Below are 21,176 nucleotides of genomic sequence, written 5' to 3'. Positions count from 1 at the left end.
CAATGCTCCACTAAGCCAGCAGCTCTCTGAAAACACGTTGCCTTCTTGTGCCAAGTGAATTCCATGTACCCACAGGTGCCAGCAACAAAAAGGCAACTAACAAGTGATTCTTCCAGGGTTGCTCAATTTAAAGGCCAGAGAAAGGTACCCACTTGGAGATCCGGATCATGTCTGAAGTGTAAAGCACATTAGACTAAGGTTCTGCAATCTCTAGGGAAGAGAGTTCTGGTTTGGTTCACAAGCTGTGGGGACAGTTTGGACTGCAGTGCCTCAAACTCTTGTAACCCCAGCTTCTGATCTGATGTCGAACAGCTTGGGACCCCCCCACCCCCCCGCCAAATGCTTTACACTCTTGATTTTTCTCCATTTTTTCTTGTTGCTGTGAAATTTAATCGTGTTTTCTAGCCCTTTAGGCCTCACAAAGTCCAGCAGCTGCATTCTCATCTGGCTTGAAAGTTTATCCGCATACTTCTGAACACCAAACAGGGCTCGGGCCTGAGAGCCTCTCTGATTAAATGAAGTAAACCAAGCCCAAGAGACAGCTTGAGAAGCCCTTCCCTCTATGCCTGTGATGAAACACATCAGGGCAGACAGATGCATTTAGAACAATCTCCCCTTGAACGTTACAGGTAAACCAGCACTGTAGGGAACATGAGCCCAGCTTTGCACGTGCATTAATATCAGGTTTACTTTAATGCACACAGATTTAAATTGGCTGCAGTACAATTCTAGTGCACGCTGCAGTGCCTCTTGCAAGGAGAGCATGTCTTAGCATACAGACAACAGTGATTTGCTGCAGTACAGAGGAGCTAAGAAAATCCTGTATTCCCTCCGGTCTGGTTCTATCTCTTTAGCTTGTCTAACATAGAAACCATGATGCTAATCTGTCTATTTATCCCTCCTAACAGTGCAGCCGTGTTGCTATTATGGTGCTTAATCCTTCAGCATAATTCACATAGTTGTCCGATAACAAGGCAGAATGGCCAGGTGGTAGCAATGCATCTATTTTATGCCGACTTTCTCAGAATACACAAGCTAAATTATTCGTCTTCATCTCGCCCTGCTGCTGATAGCACCATCCCACGCTCTTGGTAGTTCTTTAATGATTTTAAATGTGCAGATCTTCACTCAAGAGACAGGGCGATGGTAGTGTTGCCATTTGGGAGAAAGGAAACTGAGGAACAGAGATGAATACTCCAAAGAGTCTGTGTCAGGCAGGGACTTGAAGCTATTTACAGCCAGGGCTGTAATTCAGGCTGTTTCCCTCAGCAGCCCAGTTGAGAATGGACAGCAGCTCAGAGTGAGTCTTATGTGGTCATTCCTCTCCTCATCAGGTCTGGTTCAGCAACCGAAGAGCGAGATGGCGCAAACAAGCGGGAGCGAACCAACTTGCAGCTTTCAATCACCTGCTGCCAGGGGGCTTCCCACCTACAGGAATGCCGACTCTCCCACCGTATCAGCTGCCAGACTCTACCTACCCAACAACCACCATTTCCCAAGGTGAGCATCTATTTACCTGCGCTGCTCTGCTTCTCTTGCCCTACATCATCCCATCGCCTCTTCCCTTTCTGATTCCTGATATCCCACTAAGTATTTGTACTACATAGGTGGGTTTCCTTCAGTTGGGAAGACCAGTTTTTTCCTCAAGTCAATGGGAACTCCACAGTTTTCCTTTCTGTCTCATGATCCTTTCTGCTGTGTCAATGTGTCTCATGACTGTAGTTCTTCTGCTGGGCTTTGAAACGATGAGCACATCACTATGAAGTGAGTATCATACAGGTGATCCCTCTTTCTGGATAAAATTCCATCTTGGGGTTCAGTGGGAGGAGCATTCCTAATTCCAGTTGACGTTGGCTTTGGCCTTTATGAAAGTATTTATGGCTTCTGTCCATGGGGACATTAAGAGAAAATTCAGGTGTTTCACCCCAATGTTGTATATTTTATGCTGTCACATTATGTGCTTGCGCTCACATGGAGCCCAGAGTTAGTGTGAGATCAAGCAGCTGAGTTCATGACAACCAGACCATCTAACCCCACTTTGCCCAGTCCCAGCAGTAACACCCCATGACTGCTCACCCTGACTGCTCTCTCCACAGACGGGGGAAGCACCGTGCACAGACCCCAGCCCCTGCCGCCATCCACCATGCACCAGGGCGGGCTCGCTGCAGCCGCCGCTGCTGACACCGGTTCTGCCTATGGGGCCCGACACAGCTTCTCCAGCTACTCAGACAGCTTCATGAACGCTGCAGCTCCTGCCAACCACATGAATCCAGTCAGCAATGGCCTCTCTCCACAGGTATGTGACCTGCTTCCATTCTTTTTCTTCTGCTGAAAGTATTTGGCTGGTCCAGATCGTTCGAGAGCAGGGCAAGCTTCAGGCTATTGAAATGCATTATGGTTATCAAAGGAGTTATTCTTATTGTCATGATTTCTTGGAGGCAGCCTAGTTAAAGCAATGAGTTAATTTGTTTATCAGCAGAATCTCTATCCTGAGCTCAGAGTTGCCAGAGCATTTGCATCCTGTTAGTTTCCATATTCAGGTTAGCACACTGTACTTGCAAACACCAGGACCTAGAGCATCAGCATTCATCTTCTCAGCCCTCCAAAAACATTCCAGCGCAGGTGTGGGCCCTTTGAGTGTGGATTTTAGCATCACAACAGCATGTTTGACTTTTTAGTTACTTATTGCAGGCTCACTTTAGAAGTAGTATGTGATTTGTGGGCAACTGATTTAGAGGTTAGATGAATCCGGCTTGTCCAAGTCTGGTTGGAACATGAAAAGCCCTTCCTTATGAAAGTATCATGGATCTGAGCTCTCTCAAAACACACGGATGTAGATCTGGGTTTTAGGTTGGAGAAAGTAATTGTCACATAAACAATTTTGCTAATGCTTTCCACAAAGTCAGAATGAGAGGTGTGGGTAAGCTTTAAAGGAGGGAAGGTTCATTTCACACACGTGTTTGTGTAAAAGAATGGAGTGCGTGTGTTTGAAGTTTACCAGGCAACAGCTACAGCCTCCCCATGCAACGCACCTTGACTTTAGAATACCACTTGGGCTCCGAACAGAGCACCCACGACCTGACTCTGCGATCTGTGATCCAGCTGCTTTCCCAGGGGCCCTGGCATGGGTTTGATCGGCGCTGCCAGTTGTGCGCATGGCTTTTGCATGTGACAGAGAAGCGAGCCGCAGCAGCATAGAGAGGTGAAAGCCTCCATCATTGGTGGCCCTAGAAAGAGCAGAACTTGCACTACATGTGTGTTACGGGAGCAGACTTCTGTTCCCAGCTGGCAGAGAAGAAGGTGGAGAAGCCAGGGTATCTGCCACTACAAATACAGCCCAGTCTCTACGGTGGCCTTAATTAGATAAAACCTTTAACCTTCTCTTTGGTTTACTTGATGTAACCAGTTTTCCAAATACACATTTGCTTTTAAGTGGGATAAGGCACATATTGTACCCTGAAAACTAACAGCAAAGACCTGTATCCATGTGGTGCCTGCCATCCTGGTCCCAAACCTGTTTTGCTTCTGCCCTCAGTCACTTGTGAACTACAGAGACACATGAGGAGCACTTTAGCAGTTGTCTCAGAGTGGATTTTAAGACAGGATGTGCAAAATAATCTGAGGCTACAGGGAGGAATTAGCTAGGCATCAGAAATGAAAAGGCTACAACTGTTTAGAGTCCAATACATGGGGACACCAAAGAGGCAGATAGATTATCAAGTCCAATAGCTTGTGATCTCTCAAGTGTGAAAACAAACATCAAGTGCCAATGGAAAGAGGGAAATTTTGCAGCTTCTCTGAAATAGTCTAAAAGTTCTCTCTTTGAATGGTCCTAAGACAGAAAATGTAAAAGTGTGACTGACATGAGGCTGAATATTGGCTCAAACAGTGCAATTCATGAGGGAAATAAGGAGATACCTTTCTGACAAGGGATTTCTAATAGCACAGGGCTTGGGAGATGAGCATGAAGTATGGAATTCAAAGGCGGAGCGCAGGTTAGATGGCGCAGGGCTTGTGATTAATTCAGATTCTCACAAGTGCAATTTAGCACCATAGAATAAGTTCGGGATGAGATCCATGTGGTAAGCTGCACAAGCACCAGACATAGAGAAGTCCATCATGCGATTTCCATTTGTGGAGCTTCATCATCCACTTACTGGTCCTGCTCACTAAATCAGAAGCTCATTGAAATGACCAGACCAAGGCTTTTTCTATGCTTATCCCTATCCTAAATTACCCTGCCCCCAGGCTCAGGCGAGGGGAAGATAGAGGCCTGAGCCAATAAGCCTTTTGTATGGGAAAGAGAGGATACATTATCTGGCAGTCCTGAAGAAAAGAGAGCTTTGCACCCACAAGAAGGGGAGATTCCTATTTTCCTAACGCTTTTAATCATGTGAGGGCCTAGCTATCAGCATATAAATTCTTCTATGTCTTTTATGCACAGAAAAGCTAACTCAGGTTATTTTATGACTGCTTTATAGTTTCTTATCTTGCTCCCTTCCTGCCTTTCTAAGCCCTCTGCTGTTCCTAGTGGAAGGATGCAAGAAATACTCCTAACAACATGAATGGGAACTCAGAGAAGTGTCCTCTTTTACGTAGTGGAGTGGGTAAAAGTTTTGTGAGAACTCACTATGGGATCCTCTGCATAACTTATTTGTGTGTAATTCAGGTATTCCACAGTGTTACAGGTGAAAAACATTGCACCTCAACCCTCTCAGCCTCCTGCCCAGCCTTCTGTGGTATCTAGTTGCTCTCTGCAGGGGTAACTATTAACTAGGAGGGAGTTCAGGAGATAAAAATTGGGAACTTAAAATGATGGCAATTTGTCTGAGCTGCAAACAGACAGTTCTCTGGTTTCATCCCACAGCACCAGCAGCAGGAGGGAGATTTCTTTGCAGTTTAGACAAGGAGGTGGGGCCCAGCCTGGCTGAGAGCTCCCAGCATTTGCTGCTGCTCGGCACTGCTATCCAGTTACCCTGGGATTGGGTGTCCCGGCCAGAATCCACCAGACGGGCTCGGTGCTGGCAGCTGAAATTCTAGAGGGAAAGCATGGCATTTCCATTCTCACAACAGAGCAAAGGGGATTACGTTTGGCCTCTGTGGGCCCTGTCCCCCCACGCACACAGGCACTTTAGTCCTCCTCCTCCCGACAGAAAGACCAGACGTTGCTGGGAGTTTCACCCATTCTTCATGTGGGAAATGGCTCTGTTCTTCACTTGTTTTCCAGCCTGGAGCACAACCAGCCTTGTGCCTGTCCAGTGCGGCTGGATTCCCAAATAATTTCCCATGCAGTTTCCACAGTGTAGGGGCTCTTCTGCCTCTATTCCAGACCTGAGACTGCCAAGGAGCGAGGGGTCAGCTGGGAATTGTTTTCTTCAGCTACTTCATCCCACAACGATGTTCGGTATGAAACACATACTACCACCAGCTTGGCTGTGTAAAGAATGGTCCCGCATGATTAAACCGTTCCTGAGCATGATCTCTTGTGTCATGCTCCTTCCTAGCTCTTAGGGAGAGCCCTCAGGGACACCGAAGTGGTGATTTGTTATGGTTTCACCCTGGAGGAACCTTTGCAAGAGAGAGACTTTGCTCTGAGTGTTGCCTCTTTGAGAAATTGAACTTCATGGGCTGCCCAGCTGCAGCCAGATGAGTCACCTTCCATCTGTCAGGATGCACTCGGTGGCCACAGCAGTTCTGGATTACCAGGAAGTAGCTCAGGACGGGGAGCAGGAACACGCAGCAGCGAGGTCTTCATTGCTCCCCAAGGTTTGCATGGATTCACAGCAGCCGACACGGGTTCGGCTGGGCTGACTCAGTGGCTTGCGACTGCCGCTGGGCTGGCACTGCTGGCTGTGCCACAACCTCGCAGAGATACAAAGCCAAGTTAAAAAGAGAGAGTGAGTAACCAGAGTCAGCAGTCATACAGAGGGATTTCTAGCCCCACGGCTTCTGCCTCATTGTTTCTCACACGAGTGGGTTGTAAACCAAGTGCGGGTGGGATTTCATAAATACATTGTCAATATTTCCAATTCATTTTCATCCCACAGAGGAATTGTTTTCCATCTGTTTGAGAATACCTATCACCCATGACTAGAACAAGGCAAGGCACCAAGGCATCCTTAGCCAGGCTGTACCGGCAGTGAGAACAAACTTCGCACCCATGTGTTTCAAGTTCAGACCTGTGCTCACAGAGCATCACCCTTCACTTGTGATAAATAACTCAATATAACGATAAACTCTAAGTCCAGCTACGTACCAATTAGCATCTGTCTGCCTGTCCTTCAGGAAGGGTGTGGGCTGAGGTTGAAGGAAACACAGAGTGAAGCAGCGCATTACCAGTCAGCATAGGGAGAAAAGGAAGGGCTACATTTGATTCTGCCTCTGCCATTTGTTATGAGGGGACATTCCCTGGGTGCTTTTCAAACAGCAGAGAATTAGGATCATGTCTTATTCTGGGCTATTTTCTTCTCCAGTACATCCCTTCCACCTTTTGAAATGCCTTCATGGAATTTTGCCCACTGCTCTGACTCCTTTTCTGCTGCTCTTTTAGACCCAGGCCGGTATCTTAAAGTGTTTTACCATCCGCTGTAGCTTGTTGGGGTCTTGCAGAGGGTTATTAAAAAGCATAGAATCATCAGTTTATTGCAGATGGCCCCTGGCTGGCTGGAGAACACATTAAGGTACAGTTAAGAGTCAAGCACTTCCTATACTTCCATACCATGTTATTTCTGAGCCCTTTGAATCTTTTAACAAACCCACAGGATCACCCAGAGATTAAGACAATTCCAGGAATATGATGAGCCAAGAGAAACTTGTTCACCATCTCATATTTGTTGCTTTAATTTTCTCAGGGCTTTCGGTGGCTTTTTTTTTGCTCCACAAGCAAATTCATTCCCAGTGTAACTGCAGGAGCTGAAGGCTGGGATGAGATCTTATGATTTCTGGTTTATCACTGTTTCCTGGAGGGACACTTGAGTCCACATGTCAGGCTCTGCCCCAAAATTCCCACTCTAAACCCAGGGTCCTTCTCAGTCTGCACAACCATAGCACAGTTTTGGTTTTCCCAACATCATCCCAGAGCTCCATTCTCTTCCACTGTCCAGGGTAACATTTTGCTCAGCCTCATTGAGGTGGGATTAAAGATCATCTGAATCCCTGATCCTGGCAGAAGTGTGAGAAGAGCCAGCTGAGGCCTTTTTGGGGGGAAACCTGGCAGTTGGGAAGGACATGATGCTAGCTGGCGAGAGGGGAGCAGGCATCGCGGTGTCTGGCTCCAGCAAGACAGCGCTCCTTCCTTCGGTGACACGGATCCCTTCTGTCTGCTTCCTTTTTTTCCTCCCTTTTTTTTTTTTTTTTCTCGGAGACACTGTGCCTATAATAAGCATTCAAAATGAGTCTTGCTGGGCCAGGAGAAGGGGAGGGGAAGAATGAGGGGGAGGAGAGGGTGAGATTTGGGGGGGAGGGGGAAAGGAAGGAGGGGGTTTAAATAGCAAAGAATTAGAAAAAAAAAATCTGATGCAAATCACTAGTAGAGAGAAAATTATGTGCAATTACCCAAGCGATACTGGGCAGCCGTGCCCACCCCAACCAACAAGATCTCATTAACAAGCAGAAAATAAGATTGAAATGGTGTGTAAAAGAGCTGAAAAATGAATTTGAATGCTGCATTTGTCCACAATTACCCCCTCGTTCACACATATTTTATTGCAATTTTTTTATTATTCTTAATCTTTCCATCCCTCAAAGCAGATTGGGAACATCCTGGCATTACAGTTGCTGAGGGAGGAAGCATTAAGGATTCCCCGTTTCCCTGAAAGGAGACCCTTCTCTCACTCGAATTTTAAAGGGTTGGTTTTGGACGGATAAGGATTCATTTCTCCAGCTTATCTTAGTGTAGGAACATGTTCTTCTAATATTCTTTAACCTCGGACGCTCTTGGGTGCCACCCCACACGATGGTTTTTCTTTAACGTTGCCTCCTGGGTTCCTCTACCTCCCTTTTCAATCACTCCTTCCCCTTTCTCCTACCCTCCTTTTCCACTGTTTTTTTTCCCATGTGTTTTCTGCCCCCATTCCCCTCTCCGCTGCCTCCGCCGCGTTCCCCCTGCAGTCCCATCTCTCTCGAGGACTGCAATTCCCTCAAACGAACTGTCTGCCCTTCAGAAAACGGCTGCTCTCCCTTTTCTGAGTCACAATTATTCCTCACACCCTCCTTCTCTCTAAGCCTCCCTGCGACCTTGAGGCAGATTGCACACAGGATTTTCAGAGAAGGAGGTGAACACGCGCTAAAATCCATGTCCTTTTTGTCACCAGGGAGTGGAAAGGGGACATAGGAGCTCCAGGTTTCTCTGCTGAGACTGCGTTGGTGTTTTCCTTTGCTCAGTGTCAAACACAACTCCATTTCTCTCAACTTTTAACCCATGTGTCCCAGGAAAGCTGGTATTTTTTCTGCTAAAGTTTCTTTCTTTTTTTTGTTTAACCAAACAAAGCCCATCTGCTCTTGTCAATTAGACGCCTCTGCTCCCAGCAACGGGAAGAGGGGAGAACGGAACTTTTTTCTCATGTGAAAATGGATATGTATTTATTTGCCTGATTCTTAATGACTGTTTCTGCAATTAGGGTGAGAGGAGTGAAATTCTCTTATCTGTCAGTCTTGAGGTTTCATGAGCTTCCTTGAATGATTGGGATGCTCAGATCCCACTAAAAACTGATTAAAACAAATAAGGCAGCATGTCGTTACCTTAACTCTAATTTTAATGTGCTGGGTGGCACTGATTGTATTTATTCCTGTGTGTTTTCCACTGCAGACATTGTTCTCTGTGTGTTACTGAGATATTAGAATATTAGAAACACTGAAGGGTTTCATAGAACCATAGATCATGGAATAGCTTGGCACGGAAGGAGCCTCAAAGCCCATCCAGTCCCACCCTCTGCCATGGGCAGGGACACCTCCCACTGGATCAGGGGCTCCAAGCCCCATCCAACCTGGCCTGGAACCCCTCCAGGGATGGGGCAGCCACCACTGCTCTGGGCAACCTGGGCCAGGGCCTCCCCACCCTCACAGCAAAACATTTCTCCCTACGATCCCATCTCAACCTCCCCTCTTTCAGAGCAAACAGTTGGTTCTCGAGCCTTGAATTCAACAGGTACTTTGCCATGACCTTTGTTGGGTCCAGGATCAGCACCGGTGGCACTGTGCTATTTGTAAACTGCAATATCAGAAGTGGAAGAATTGGGGAAAAAGGGAAATAAAGAATAAATAGAAGTAATACAGGAAAAAAAAATGAGGAGAATGTCAAGACCACTGACAGCAGGAAGAAGATGTGCAGGGAGGTGTGAAAGAGTCTGATAAGCCCACAGACACTGGAGCAGCGAGCCACATATTTATGACATCCAGGGCTAAGACACAGAAATCTGTACCCGTAAGTCTTTCAATATCCCTTCCACCCGTTTATGGGCTGGTGGGAGAAAAGCCAAAGTGGGGTGGGTGGAACAGACATCGCAGGGGCTGTAATTCCTGCTGAAATCCAGACAGGGCTGCTGGGGCTTTCAGCTCTGCTCATACACCTCTCCTCTGGGTCCTCTGTCTTTTCCACACCAGGGAGAGTGAGAGGGACTTGGCTAGGAGACACAGGCTCAGAGAATTCAAATGCAGGATTTGCCCTGCTTTGTGATTAATAAGGGAACTCGAGACAAGGCAGGCAGGGCAGATAGCGAAAATGAGAGATTAGCAATTAATACTGCATCCAGGCTGGTGACAGGCATTTTGGAGCGACCTCTGGCATCCAGAGGCGAGTGTTTCACTGTGTGGCTTGAAGAGCTGCTGTAACCCAGGGACTGGGGAGATGAGGTTGAGCTGTGAGAGGAATCCGGAGACCGCAGTGGGGAAAGGCAGCCCTGGAATGAGGGATGCGAGATAGAGGAGAAGCTTAAAAGGAAGGAATGCAAGAAAAGAAATAATTAGGATTCAGAGGCAGGGGCACGGCGGGTGTTCTTGCACGTCTGTGTGCACAAGGGCATCGATGTCCTGCGTCACATTCTGTGTGTGCACACCAGCGTGTGTGCCCATGTGCTGTGTGTGCCTGTTAAAATCCAGCAGCGGTGTAACAGCTGTACTCCAGCTGTGTCCTGGCCATGAAAAGCCATCTACGATAGGAAAAATCTACGGCGATGTACTTTGTGGTGGATCAGGCACTGACACCAACCTGCCCCCCTCTTTTTGTGGGATTGTGGAAAGTGTATTGTGGAAGTGTAACTTCAGGAGGTGTGACAGAACAGTGGGGATACTGTGCTGGGAGAGGAGGTGGGACAGCGCATTGCAGGTATGCACGAGCCTGTTGTGCTCCTACGGAGCCTCAAGCTCAGGCAACACTCCACTGACGAAGGACAGAGGGTTGTGCGTCGCTCACATAATTCTGTGTTAGGAGGATATGCCGTGACATCCAGCTTTCCCAGAACTGATGGATGCATTTTGAAAGGGGTCATTATTCAGTACCGTTTCTTTTCTGTTTGCTTCACCATCTCCATGTGCTAATGAAGCCTGTGTTCGCTCCCATCCCAAAGCCAGCCAGCTGCTGGGATCACTGACGGATGGGTTGCAGTGTCTTGGGGCAAAGGTTGCGAGTAGGACTTTGGGGGCTGAATCCGTCTCTGGAGTGTCCTGGAGGGCTTCTCAGAAGAGCTGTTGGGCCCTGAAGCACCAGGAGGGGCTTACAGGGGAGGTGAACCCTAAAGGGGTGCTGTGCTGGTCTTTTGTGTGAGATGGAAGGGAATTTGGGCATTGTATCAGCTTGCAGTGCATTCGTCTGACAGCCTCTCTGGATGCACCACGTGTGGAGAGGGGAGAGCTACATGGCTGTGAAGTTTAGGGTTACAGAGCTGTGTAAGGGACTCTGCAGTTTATGGGGAATGTGGGAAGTACGAAGGGTTGGAGATACAGCAGCAGACAATGGGGCGCTTTCAGGTTGCGGGGTGCCTGCCGTGTGAGGGTTTCCACCTTGCACAGCAGTGGACGTGAGGGAAGATGGCTTGGGTGCGGCAAGGCCTCCCGCAAGATGCTGCTCTCTGCCTCCATCAGACAGGCGTGTGGGAGATCAATTTACAGCGGGGCTGAAGATCAGAAATCCCAGCAGGGTCCGGGGGGGTGAGCTGTAAACTGATCAAAGGTGCAGAGGGTCTTAGCTCACCGCAGTAAGCCGGAGTCAGCCCTTAAGCCTATCCAGTTTGGAGATGAGGGGGATCTTATTTCAGGGAATAAGTACCTGAACGGGAATCTTGAGCCACAGAGAGGAAAGGGTGGGGAGCTGCTCGCCAAGCAGCTAGAGGGAAATAGCAGGGACTGGTTTGAGAGACAGAAGAGAAAGAAGCAGGGCTGACGCCGATGATGGGTTTCTGGGGTAGGAATTCACCCACGGAGCTGGCACAGAGCTGAACCAGGGCTGTCTGAGTGACTCACGCTGATAGCAGCTCTCACCGTGGCTCTTGCTTCAGTGCAAAGCTCGGTCTGGGACCCACTGACATGTGGGACCAAGCCTGGGCTGAGGCAGACCTTGTGGGGAGCTCACCCCTTAATCTGGTGGAAATATCTGCACCGCTGCAAGCCCCACTCCTCCCTTTTTGAGAAGCACAGGTGGGGAGACGCTAGTGATGGGGGAACAGGAAAGAGGGAAAGTGAAAGCTGCCGGTGTCTCTTTTGCCTGAGATCTGGAGCGGCAGAAGAGACCCCCTCACAGCCTCCTCTCTCTGTCTCTCTCCCAGCTTTTCTTCCCCCTCTCCCTTCCCTTCTTCCTCCCTCTCCTCTCTCCTTCCATTTGATGTGGAGGAGAGCTGTCTGCCACTCGCGCGTCTGTACCGAGAAGGGATCAGAAGTTTCAGTGAGCGCTCGGCGCCTCTCCTTTGATCCATGTCCTGAGGCCTGCTTGACAGCGAAAAAAAGCATGGAGACAAAACGACTCAGTCAAAGTGATTCCTGACAACTGTCTCCATGAGATAAGGAAGCTCTCTGTGTCTTGGTTTTTTTTTTTTTTTTTTTTTTTTTTTTTTAATACCGCCTCTCCGTTTCCATAAGAAGCGGAGTCACTTTAAACCAGAAGAGCCAGCCAACAGCCAAGCTGCACAGAGAACCGCCGAGCACGGAGTGCCTGGCTGAGCTTTATCATATTCCCTGTCTCTTTTTCCATTCCTTTCTCCCTCTTTTCTTTCGTTTTTGGTCTTTTTTTTTTTTCTAAAAGCCATCTATCTTTCCCATTTTGCTTTCCCTCCTCTCCACACGCTGCGTTATCCTGCTGCCTTACCCCAATGCTGCCTCTAATTATGCAGTTGCAGAGAAAGCCCAGCGCATTTGCAGGTGGCCGGGACATTATTCAGCTCAATCCCAATCACAGGGAAGTGCCTGCCTTCCCCGCGAGGGGCTGAGGGGAAGAGAGAAAGCCCTGCACGTTATCTGACAATAACAAATCCCTTTAGGGATCGGCAGCAGGCCTCATTAATAGCGAGACATTATGCACCGATGGCCACTTAAGTGGCCCTTAGAGCTGTTCCCCTGCTGCTGAGCCTTAGATTTTCTTATTATTGTTTTATTTTTCTTGCTTAGTTCATGCCACTTACACAGCGAAGTGTCCCCCCTTTCCCTCCTTGCCTCTAGGTTGCTTGCAGGAATAAGTTTGCGAGGGCTCAGCGACACTAATCCTCACTAGAGGACGCAAAACTCAGCACATGGAGGAGTAGGATGCACACATTGGAAGGGGATGGTGCTTGTGGCTGGACTGTCAGGGGGTCCCCAAACACACAGGCTCCCTCCAGGACAAATGCAATGCAGAAGGGACAGGGAGGTGGCCTCAAAGTCTGTGATGCTGAGGGCAACCTGCCTTGGACACACAAAACGGGACCACTTAATCCAGGTGAGGAGCTAGGAGAAAGCAGACCTGGCATGGCTCACCATGCTCCTGTGCTTCCCCGTTCTCAACTTCCTAAAGCCGGAGAAGACCTGAGGTCTACTTGAGGGAATGCAGCTTGGCCTGGAAAGGGGGAGATGCTCAGTGATCCCTGGCAGGATGGGGGACCAGCCCCATGCTCCAGCTGCCTCAGGTGATGGGACAGGGATCAGAGTTCACCTCAGCAGCAACACAGACCCTCTTTGCCAGGGAGTTCCTCTTCCCTCCTCGCCATAATTAGGCTATTGTTGTAGGTCTGCTCCGAAGTCAAACTCCATTAGCATGCAGGATGGGGGGTGGAGGGGAGCGAGAGGGGACACACAGAGGGAGAGATTCCCTTCCCCCCAGAACCGCGCTGTGCAGTGCTGATAAACAGTAAATATCGGGGAACAGGATTTCCACATTATCAGAGTGCAGCAGAAAATCAAAATTTCAGTCTAAATCCAAGGAGACGAGGCTCATAAGCTCCTCCAGCTGATACAGACTCTGAGCCCAGCCGACAAGGCTCAGGAGGCACGAAATAACAGTTTTTGTTAAAAAAAAAATAAAAGGAAGAAAAGAAAAAAAAGAATGAATGAGAGAGGAAAAGCAAGAAATATTTGGAGGCTGATGGCAAGAAGGAGAGAGGAAGAGGTGGTGCAGAGCAGGGCACTGTCTGATGTTGCAGCCCTTTTCCGATGAGGAAATAAATACCCAGGTGGGTTGGGAAGGGGGTTGGACACTGCCCATCCAATGAACTTCCCAACCAGCGGCTGTGGCTCAGCAGTGTTGCTTGGGGATCGACCTGTAGGACACTGACAGCTGCTGGAGGATGATGGCAAACCTTTAATTAGCGATTAGAGTGTGCAGCTGAGCACAAATCCAGCCCCAAATTAGGAGCCACATGGGGTCTCCCCGACCCTAAAAGCAAATACTGGATTCAGCAGCTCTGTCAGGAGCGTGGGGCTGCCAGCTCTAATGAGGCTCTGGGCCACGCATGCTGCTAATAGCATCTCTGTGCCCTGCTCTGACAGGGCAGACCAGGTAGGAGCCGTCTCGGATGGGCACCAACTTCTGCTGTGGGACTCATTCATGAAAAGGAGGTGATGCCGAGGCTGCCTGGGAACCACTTTCCGCAGGGCTCCCTAAAAGGGGCCAGCAGTGGCAAGAGCAGGTCGGGAGAACTGGGCTGGAGGTGGTCACTGGCATTGCAGTGAAAAAGGGGTGCAGTCCTTCCTGCTTCTAAAGGAATTTGCTCCCTCTTCTTTTGTGGCATGGTTTCACAGTGCTTTTTGCTCTTCCAGGGAACAAGGTGGTTTCAGTGCCTGATAGGGCTGGTATTCCTGGGGTGTTCAGTTCAGCTGCTTGCATCCTTGGCTGGATCTAAGCTGTGTTTCCAGATCTTGCCTACACATGAGACTCCATAAAACCATTGCTTGCTGCAGAATCTGTAACTCCAGGTTTTTAGCCCAATAAAATCATGTTCCGGTACAGCACCAGAGGCTTTGAGGTCTCCCTAGGATTTGTAGTCAGCACTGCTTGGAGCAATGGAAAACTAAAAGCAGAGACCAGTTTCAGAAGATGTTTTCTTGGTTTCTGTAGCCTTTATTTCCACCCTTCTGCTCCCATCCCGAGGCCAGAGGCTCGCTGTAACTCAGAAAGCAATTCCTCACTCTGAGCTGCTTCCTTCACTCTTGGTCTCTACGCAGCAGCCATGAATGTCCATTCCCCTTTCCCTACCTCATTTCTATGCCTATCTATAAAGTAGTATCTTTCACACAAAGAATTTTAGGCTCTATGTTCCAGCTGCAGAAGTTTTCTGATATAAATTCTGTCCACACCATATAGATCCAGGGATACCAGTGGAACCGAACCCCCAGTATTTGTTTCTCACAGGCAAAGACTTAAGGCTCTCAGTAACTTCAATGCTTGAGTGACTTCTGCTACCAAGGAAAGGAGGAGTCTTCATTCCGTACGAGGAGAAAGCAGGTCTAAGAAATGCCTCTTGCAATCATCTTTCCTAATGGCAAATCACCTTGCACTTGTTAACGTATGGGTACTTATAGGATGCTGCCACCAGCGTTGGATGTCCCAACCCCTTTGCACCATTGGCTCAAATCTTTGTTCTGTGCTTTCTGTTTTCTCTTCAGTATTGGGGTGAGTGGAAAGGTCTGGGTGTTTTTAAGTATTCATTCTTTCCCTTCTCACAGGAAAAGAGAACATTGACCAGAAGTCCTAAAACCGAAAACCTCGGAGTCAGGATTAGGGTTGCATCTTTTTGGTCGCATCACTTGGGTCTGATGTCAGTGTTACTGGAGCAGCAGGGCCATTTTACATCAGTGTAGAATCTGTCCATGCATTGTATAGAGTAACTGCCCCACATCCCTTTGAAAATTAAGATCTTAATCCTGTACCTTGGGACTGGTATTTCAAAATCCCTGGGTACACACTCACACAGGACTTTCTTGTGCCGTTCAGCAGCCTTAGGTGTCCCTATTTGAATGGTCATCAGCTCAGCATTTTGGCCTCTGTTAGCTGCAAGAAAGGCTGATTTAGCACTGAAACAAGTGCTGGAAGGCTAACTAGCATGGACTGGTGTATCAAATATATCTCACTCAACACAAATCCTATCCAGAGAACAAACCAAAAGTCATGGGAGAATTTGGCTTTAAGGATCTCCAGCACCTTTTACCATCCAGCCTCTTTTGCTACAGCACTGACCCTCAGCTCTTGCTCTTGGCCTGTTGGCCAACCCATTGTGTGCTCTGTTTTCTCCATCGTGTTTGTGTTGTTACACCAGCTCTCCAGCCTCATTCTCTCAGCCATGCCAGAGCATTGCTAATCCCATCATCATGCCAGCTATGGCCTCTTCCTCCTTCCCCCACCACTCATAATCCAGCTCCTGTGTCTCTCCTCGGCTGCTCCCCTTGCTTTATTCCACCTGGGGTATCAGAGCTACGGTCCCTGCAAGAGGTTTTCTCAAACCACTCAAGAGCCGCGGGCTTGTCTGGAGGGCGAGAGGTCAAGCACCAGCAAGTGTTTCCGTTTAGTTCCAGATACCAGCCTGACAGGTGGGTGCCTCTTGATTAATTCCCAGCTCCCCTAAATGCTCCCGTCGTCATGTGCCGTGGTCCCGTACAAGCCTAGGCAGAGTTGGGAGGGAAAAGAGGAGAATACCAGAATGCATTAGATTGTCTCCATTCAGGCTCTTGCAATAGGACCATGGCCTGGAACGGTTGCAGAGCTTCACCTCCAGCACTTGTCACACTGACAGTGCTTTCAAGTAAAGATCTGTGCTTAGAAAGCATGTCCAGAAACCTTCAAAGACCCTCAGTTCTCCCAGCTTGGCTGCTGTGGTGCAGTTCTGGGCTAACTGCATCATCTCGCTAATCTGCAGTGATGCAAATGTCCAGCTGAGGTCGATACGGTCCAAGAAAATACGGATTTGGGATCAAGGGAGCGTTCTCATCATCTGATCTGAGTTGAGCCTTCGGAGGTGGGCTCTGAAGAGGTTTGTGAACTCTGTGTGGTGCAGAGTCTGGCTGCTGCTCAGTGCATCAACCAGCTTGTGTTGTTTCCCGATCAGTAACAGCTATGGTAGCATCACTTTGGTTATCTTGAAGTCAACATAGTCATGCTACAGTGATCCTCCCTTTCACACCATCATCATTTAAAGGTAACAAAGAGACAACATCACCCAAATTCATTCCTCTTAACTAACACACTCCCATGAGAGACTTACTCATCTCACATGCTCTTTGTGGTGAGTGCAGAGAGACATGGACCTTCAGAAAATGAGTCAGAGCTGAGGAAAGCTGAATCACTTGCCATGGACTACGCAGAGGTTTATTTTGTCTTTATTGGAACAATCTTTTGATCAAGTTTAAGTCCAAGGAGGTGTCTTTCCCTATTTCTCTCTCTCATTCCCTCTTTCACACACACAGGTTTATAACTCTCTCCAGAAACGCTGGAAATCTCACTTGGACATCTCTGCACACATTCATGCTGGAGAAATTCCAAAGATTTATGTAGCTGAGTGAATTCCAGAGAGTGGGTGAATCCCAGTTACCCAGTTAATGCTCTGCGAGGTCCTGTGGAAGGAGTTAGTGAAAAAGCTCAGGAGAGGGAAGGTGGTTTAGGGTTTCTGGCAGCAGAGGACTGGGAGTCATGAGACTCTCGTGCCGTGCTGCTAACTTGGGTGTCCAAACCTGGGAAACCAGGTACTCATGTCTGCAGTGCTTTTCCCACCCATGTATCAAGGAGAGTTAACATCAATCCACCATGTGGGAATGCAGAGTCTAAAAACACAAAGGGCTATAAAAATCCTCACCTGGAGCCCTGTGTCCAGTTCTGGAATCCCCAACATAAGAAGGAGATGGAACTGTTGGAACGGGTCCAGAGGAAGCCATGGAGATGATCCGAGGGCTGGAGCACCTCCCATCCAAGAACAGGCTGAGACAGTTGGGGTTGTTCAGCCTGGAGAAGAGAAGGCTGTGGGGAGATCTTAGAGCAGCTTCCAGTACTGAAAGGGGCTCCAGGAACGCTGGGAAGGGGCTTTTTCCAAGGGCATGGGGTGATAGGATGAAGGGTAATGGATTTAAATTGAAAGGGGGGAAGGTTTAGATTAGATGTTAAGAAGAAAATCTTAACAGTGAGGGTGGGGAGGCCCTGGCCCAGGTTGCCCAGAGCAGTGGTGGCTGCCCCATCCCTGGAGGGGTTCAAGGCCAGGTTGGATGGGGCTTTGATCACCCTGATCCAGTGGGAGGTGTCCCTCTCCATGGCAGAGGGTTGGAACTGGATGCACTTGAAGATCCCTTCCAGCACAAACCATTCTACGATTCTGTCAAAACACACTGCAGTGCAGGGAAGGACAGATCCAGCACCCCAGAGGTGTTCCAGCCTCACGAGGAGGAAACAACCACCAATGCTGAGGTCTAGGAAAGCAGCCAATGCCTGAGTACTATTTCTTTATTTAAAAAAAACCCCAACTTATTAAAATTTTGCCCGTCTTCATCTCCTGCTTATTCAAATACTGCCAATTTCTCTGGATGGGATATCAGCTCCCAGCATCTCCCAGCCTCAGTGCTTTGGTTCCATGGAGAGGGAGGAGGGAGACAAAAAAACTGCAAGCAAAATAAAAAGCCACTATCTGACAGAATCTCTCCTGGGGATCTCAGTTATTAAAAAAAAAAAAAAAAAAAAAAAAAAAAAAGGAATCATTTTTCTCTTCTCTGCTGTTTGTTAAATGTGCGGGAGCCATAGGCAAATTTTTGCTAATTTTGTGCATGCTTTTATCATAGTGGTGATTCACTGGCAGCTTTATCCTCCGATAAGTGGATTAGTTGTTGAGCTAAACAAAAAGGTGTTTGACAACCAGGAAGCTCTAAAGAACATATTTGTTTTCCAAAGAATGGAGCTGTGTTTGTTGCTCCGTGCGGTGGGGGGGTGGTGTGAATTGCATTAGCGGAAAGCAAAGGCCCCAAAGCTTTTCTCCCATACGCAGGGCTGTGGTTTGGTAGGAACATCTCCCTTCTATCAGCAGCAGGTTGGGTTTCATTTATTTGCTTTGGTTTAGCTCTGGGGTGATGCTGATTAGGGAGTGGCTGAGGAGCTGTGGGGATGTGAGAGCACAGCATCTTCTGGCAGCGGGGCCAGGCACGCGCCGGCTTCACTTGGGAGTAGGCATCACAGCTCTGCCAGATGGTTAGGCGAGCCCTGTGGCTCCCAGTTAGACCTGGACCTGTTGAGCTGGGAGCCAGACTGAGGGCACAGAGAGAGAAATTGGCTGAGTGCTAGAGAACAGGGCTGAAATAACAAGCTTAGCTTTATCTAAGGCTTCCATCATAATATCTGAGCATCTCACCATCCCGGGATGGCTTTCTCCTCACAGCACCATGGGGAAGGTTGTTATCTCCAAGGCCAAGAGTGGAGGCACAGAGTTTTTATCCCCTTAAATGTAAGGCAGGAACCCAAGACTTTGTCAAAGCCCTTTGCTAGCCCGTAAGACCTGAGAAGGTAAAAGAGCTCGCTAGTTAGTAATTCCATATTTGTACACAGTTCTATGTTTATTTTCAGTCCTTTGGAGCCCTCCTGTCCTCTCTCCTTGCTCAGACACCTGCAGCCCTTTGGGCATATTAGCCGAGGCAGGGAGACAATGGGAAGAAGTCCCTTGGGACTGCAGGAGCTTGGAGACAATCACAGTGGCTGGGGCCAAGGTCAGCCCAGCCCAGCGGGTCCTGTATAGTAAGGACCGTAAGCAGACTCATGAGGAACAAGGACAAGGTGGTCTCCTGGCCTCTTGCTATTTTCAGCACAGGGAATTTCCTTAAAAAAGGTGGTTTGTCTGGGAAATCTCAGTGGACCTTTCTTCCAAGTACTTATCCAGTTTCCTCACGCAGCCTAGCGTCCATTTCTTCTCATAGCAAGGAGTCCCACAGACTAACTCCACCACACGAAGCACCATTTCACTTTCCTTGGATTTCATCCCTACTACACTCATCCAAACGCTCGTACGGGAAGTGACAGTGATGGTTGGTTGTTGTCCTCTCAATGTAATTTCTGATTTCTTAGGCTGCCATCAAATCCGCAGAGCTTGGGAAACCAGGAAAAGTTCTGCTTGATTCCAGCGCACCTTCACCAGTTATGCTGATGATACAGTAGCTTTTCCCCCCACCCTTGCTTAAGCCATGGCAGTGATGCCCTTGGAAGGGACAATGTGGGTTTGTGGAAGGGCAGTTTGTGCTTGGGTAAGGGATGGAGGCACCAGCTCAGGCTTATAAATCTCTGTGGATGCTACTGTGAGCAGTAGGAGCTGCGTCTCCTGTGGGAAGAGGCATCTTCCTGCATCCTGATGCCAAACCGTGTGCGCTCTGGTGTCCTTTTGAAATATAGACAACCTTGGTGTTAGAAAGACACATAATCCCAGTGTTTGGAACAGATAGCTCCTTCCCTTCTGACATTTTGAGGAGCCCATAGAGATGGAAGGAGAGTCGGCCACGCCGTCCCCATTCCCTCAGCTTTATTCACGTGATGGCCAGACGTGAATCCAGTAAAGCTTGGTTTCCCTTGGCAAGGGGCTAAAAGCAAGGGATTTTTCCCTGACAGCTGCCCCTGCCTGGGAGGGGGATATGAAGAGGGAGCGACCGCGGTGCCATGAGGAAGGGGGGAGGGTTGGGAACAGATCTGCAGTCGCCAGCAATTGCTCTCTCAACTCTGGCATAGATGAAACAGGGAGGAGGGAGGGAAGAAAGGGGGGAGACGGCAGTGGAAGAGCGAAAGGTCCCCAGCTGGCTGTTAGTGGCATCTGCACTCGGAGTACAGACTCCAGCTGAGAGCTATTTCACTATTTATTTACATGTAATTATTGCTATGAGGTGCAGATATTAACACTGTCAAGAGCAATTTGCCCTGACATTTTTCACTTGCTCTGTTCCCTGACGTTTTGGGTTTGGTGGGAGGGTTTTTTTTCCTCTCTCTCTCTCTTCATTGCGCTGCTTCAGTTTTGGCAGCACGAGGACCGGGCTTTTTAATCCAGCGCCTTTTGCAACTCATTAAACTTTGAAATTTAATTTTACCCGGAGAGGAGCCAGGGTGTGGGGAGCATCTCCCACCCCCTCTTCCCATACTCACGCACCCGCCACCCATCCACAGCAGTTCAAGCATTTCCACCCTAAACAAACCAAATTTACCGGTTGCCGCGTTTTCAATTGGAATGCAATCTCCAGCATTAACCTTTGCTTTCGATGCTGCATTTAAAACACACAGAAAGGTGCCCAACCGTTTATTAGGGGGAGAGTTCGAAAGTACATGGAAAGAAAGCAAATGCCAAATGTATTTTTTGAACAGGTGCTCAGACCAGCATAAAAATCTGAACCCATTGCAAAAGGTGGGTTGGGACAAGTGACTCTTCCCCACTCCTTTAGACCCTGGTTTTTTTACTGTTTCCCTCCCTTTCCCTTTCCCTTTCCCTTTCCCTTTTCCTTTCCCTCCCTCTTTCCCTTTCCCTCCCCCTTTCCCTCCCCCTTTCCTCCCCATTTCCCTTCCCCTTTCCTTTTCCTTCCTCCTTCCCCTTTCCCTCAAACCATCTGATTTCAGTAGCTGATGACACTTTAAATTAAGATTTCCGGCCTGCTCTCCAGCCCTGATCTAAGGAGACAGTTGCTGTATGTCAGCTAATAAATACCAATTGTGCGTTAGGACTTATTTGCCAAGCAGGAGCAGGGATGTGACAGGCACAACTCGCTGCAGCCTGCTTTTTTTCCTCAGC

General features: G+C 48.5%; 1 protein-coding gene across 5 annotated transcripts in view; it reads left to right on the top strand.

The window, feature by feature from the left end:
• The window catches only part of PAX7 (paired box 7), a 108,980-nt gene that overhangs the window by 65,682 nt on the left and 22,122 nt on the right, over nt 1-21,176 (top strand). For all 5 annotated transcript variants that reach the window (XM_054085839.1, XM_054085838.1, XM_009556195.2 and 2 more), the window contains exons 6-7: nt 1,335-1,500; nt 2,097-2,296. In XM_054085839.1, coding sequence (XP_053941814.1) covers nt 1,335-1,500; nt 2,097-2,296 — 366 coding nt within the window. The remainder of the gene's footprint in view (nt 1-1,334; nt 1,501-2,096; nt 2,297-21,176) is intronic.

The sequence above is a fragment of the Cuculus canorus genome, chromosome 21 (genome assembly GCF_017976375.1).
Source record: "Cuculus canorus isolate bCucCan1 chromosome 21, bCucCan1.pri, whole genome shotgun sequence".
In the NCBI taxonomy this organism is placed as follows: domain Eukaryota; kingdom Metazoa; phylum Chordata; class Aves; order Cuculiformes; family Cuculidae; genus Cuculus; species Cuculus canorus.
This window is presented reverse-complemented; position numbering and strand designations above follow the sequence as displayed.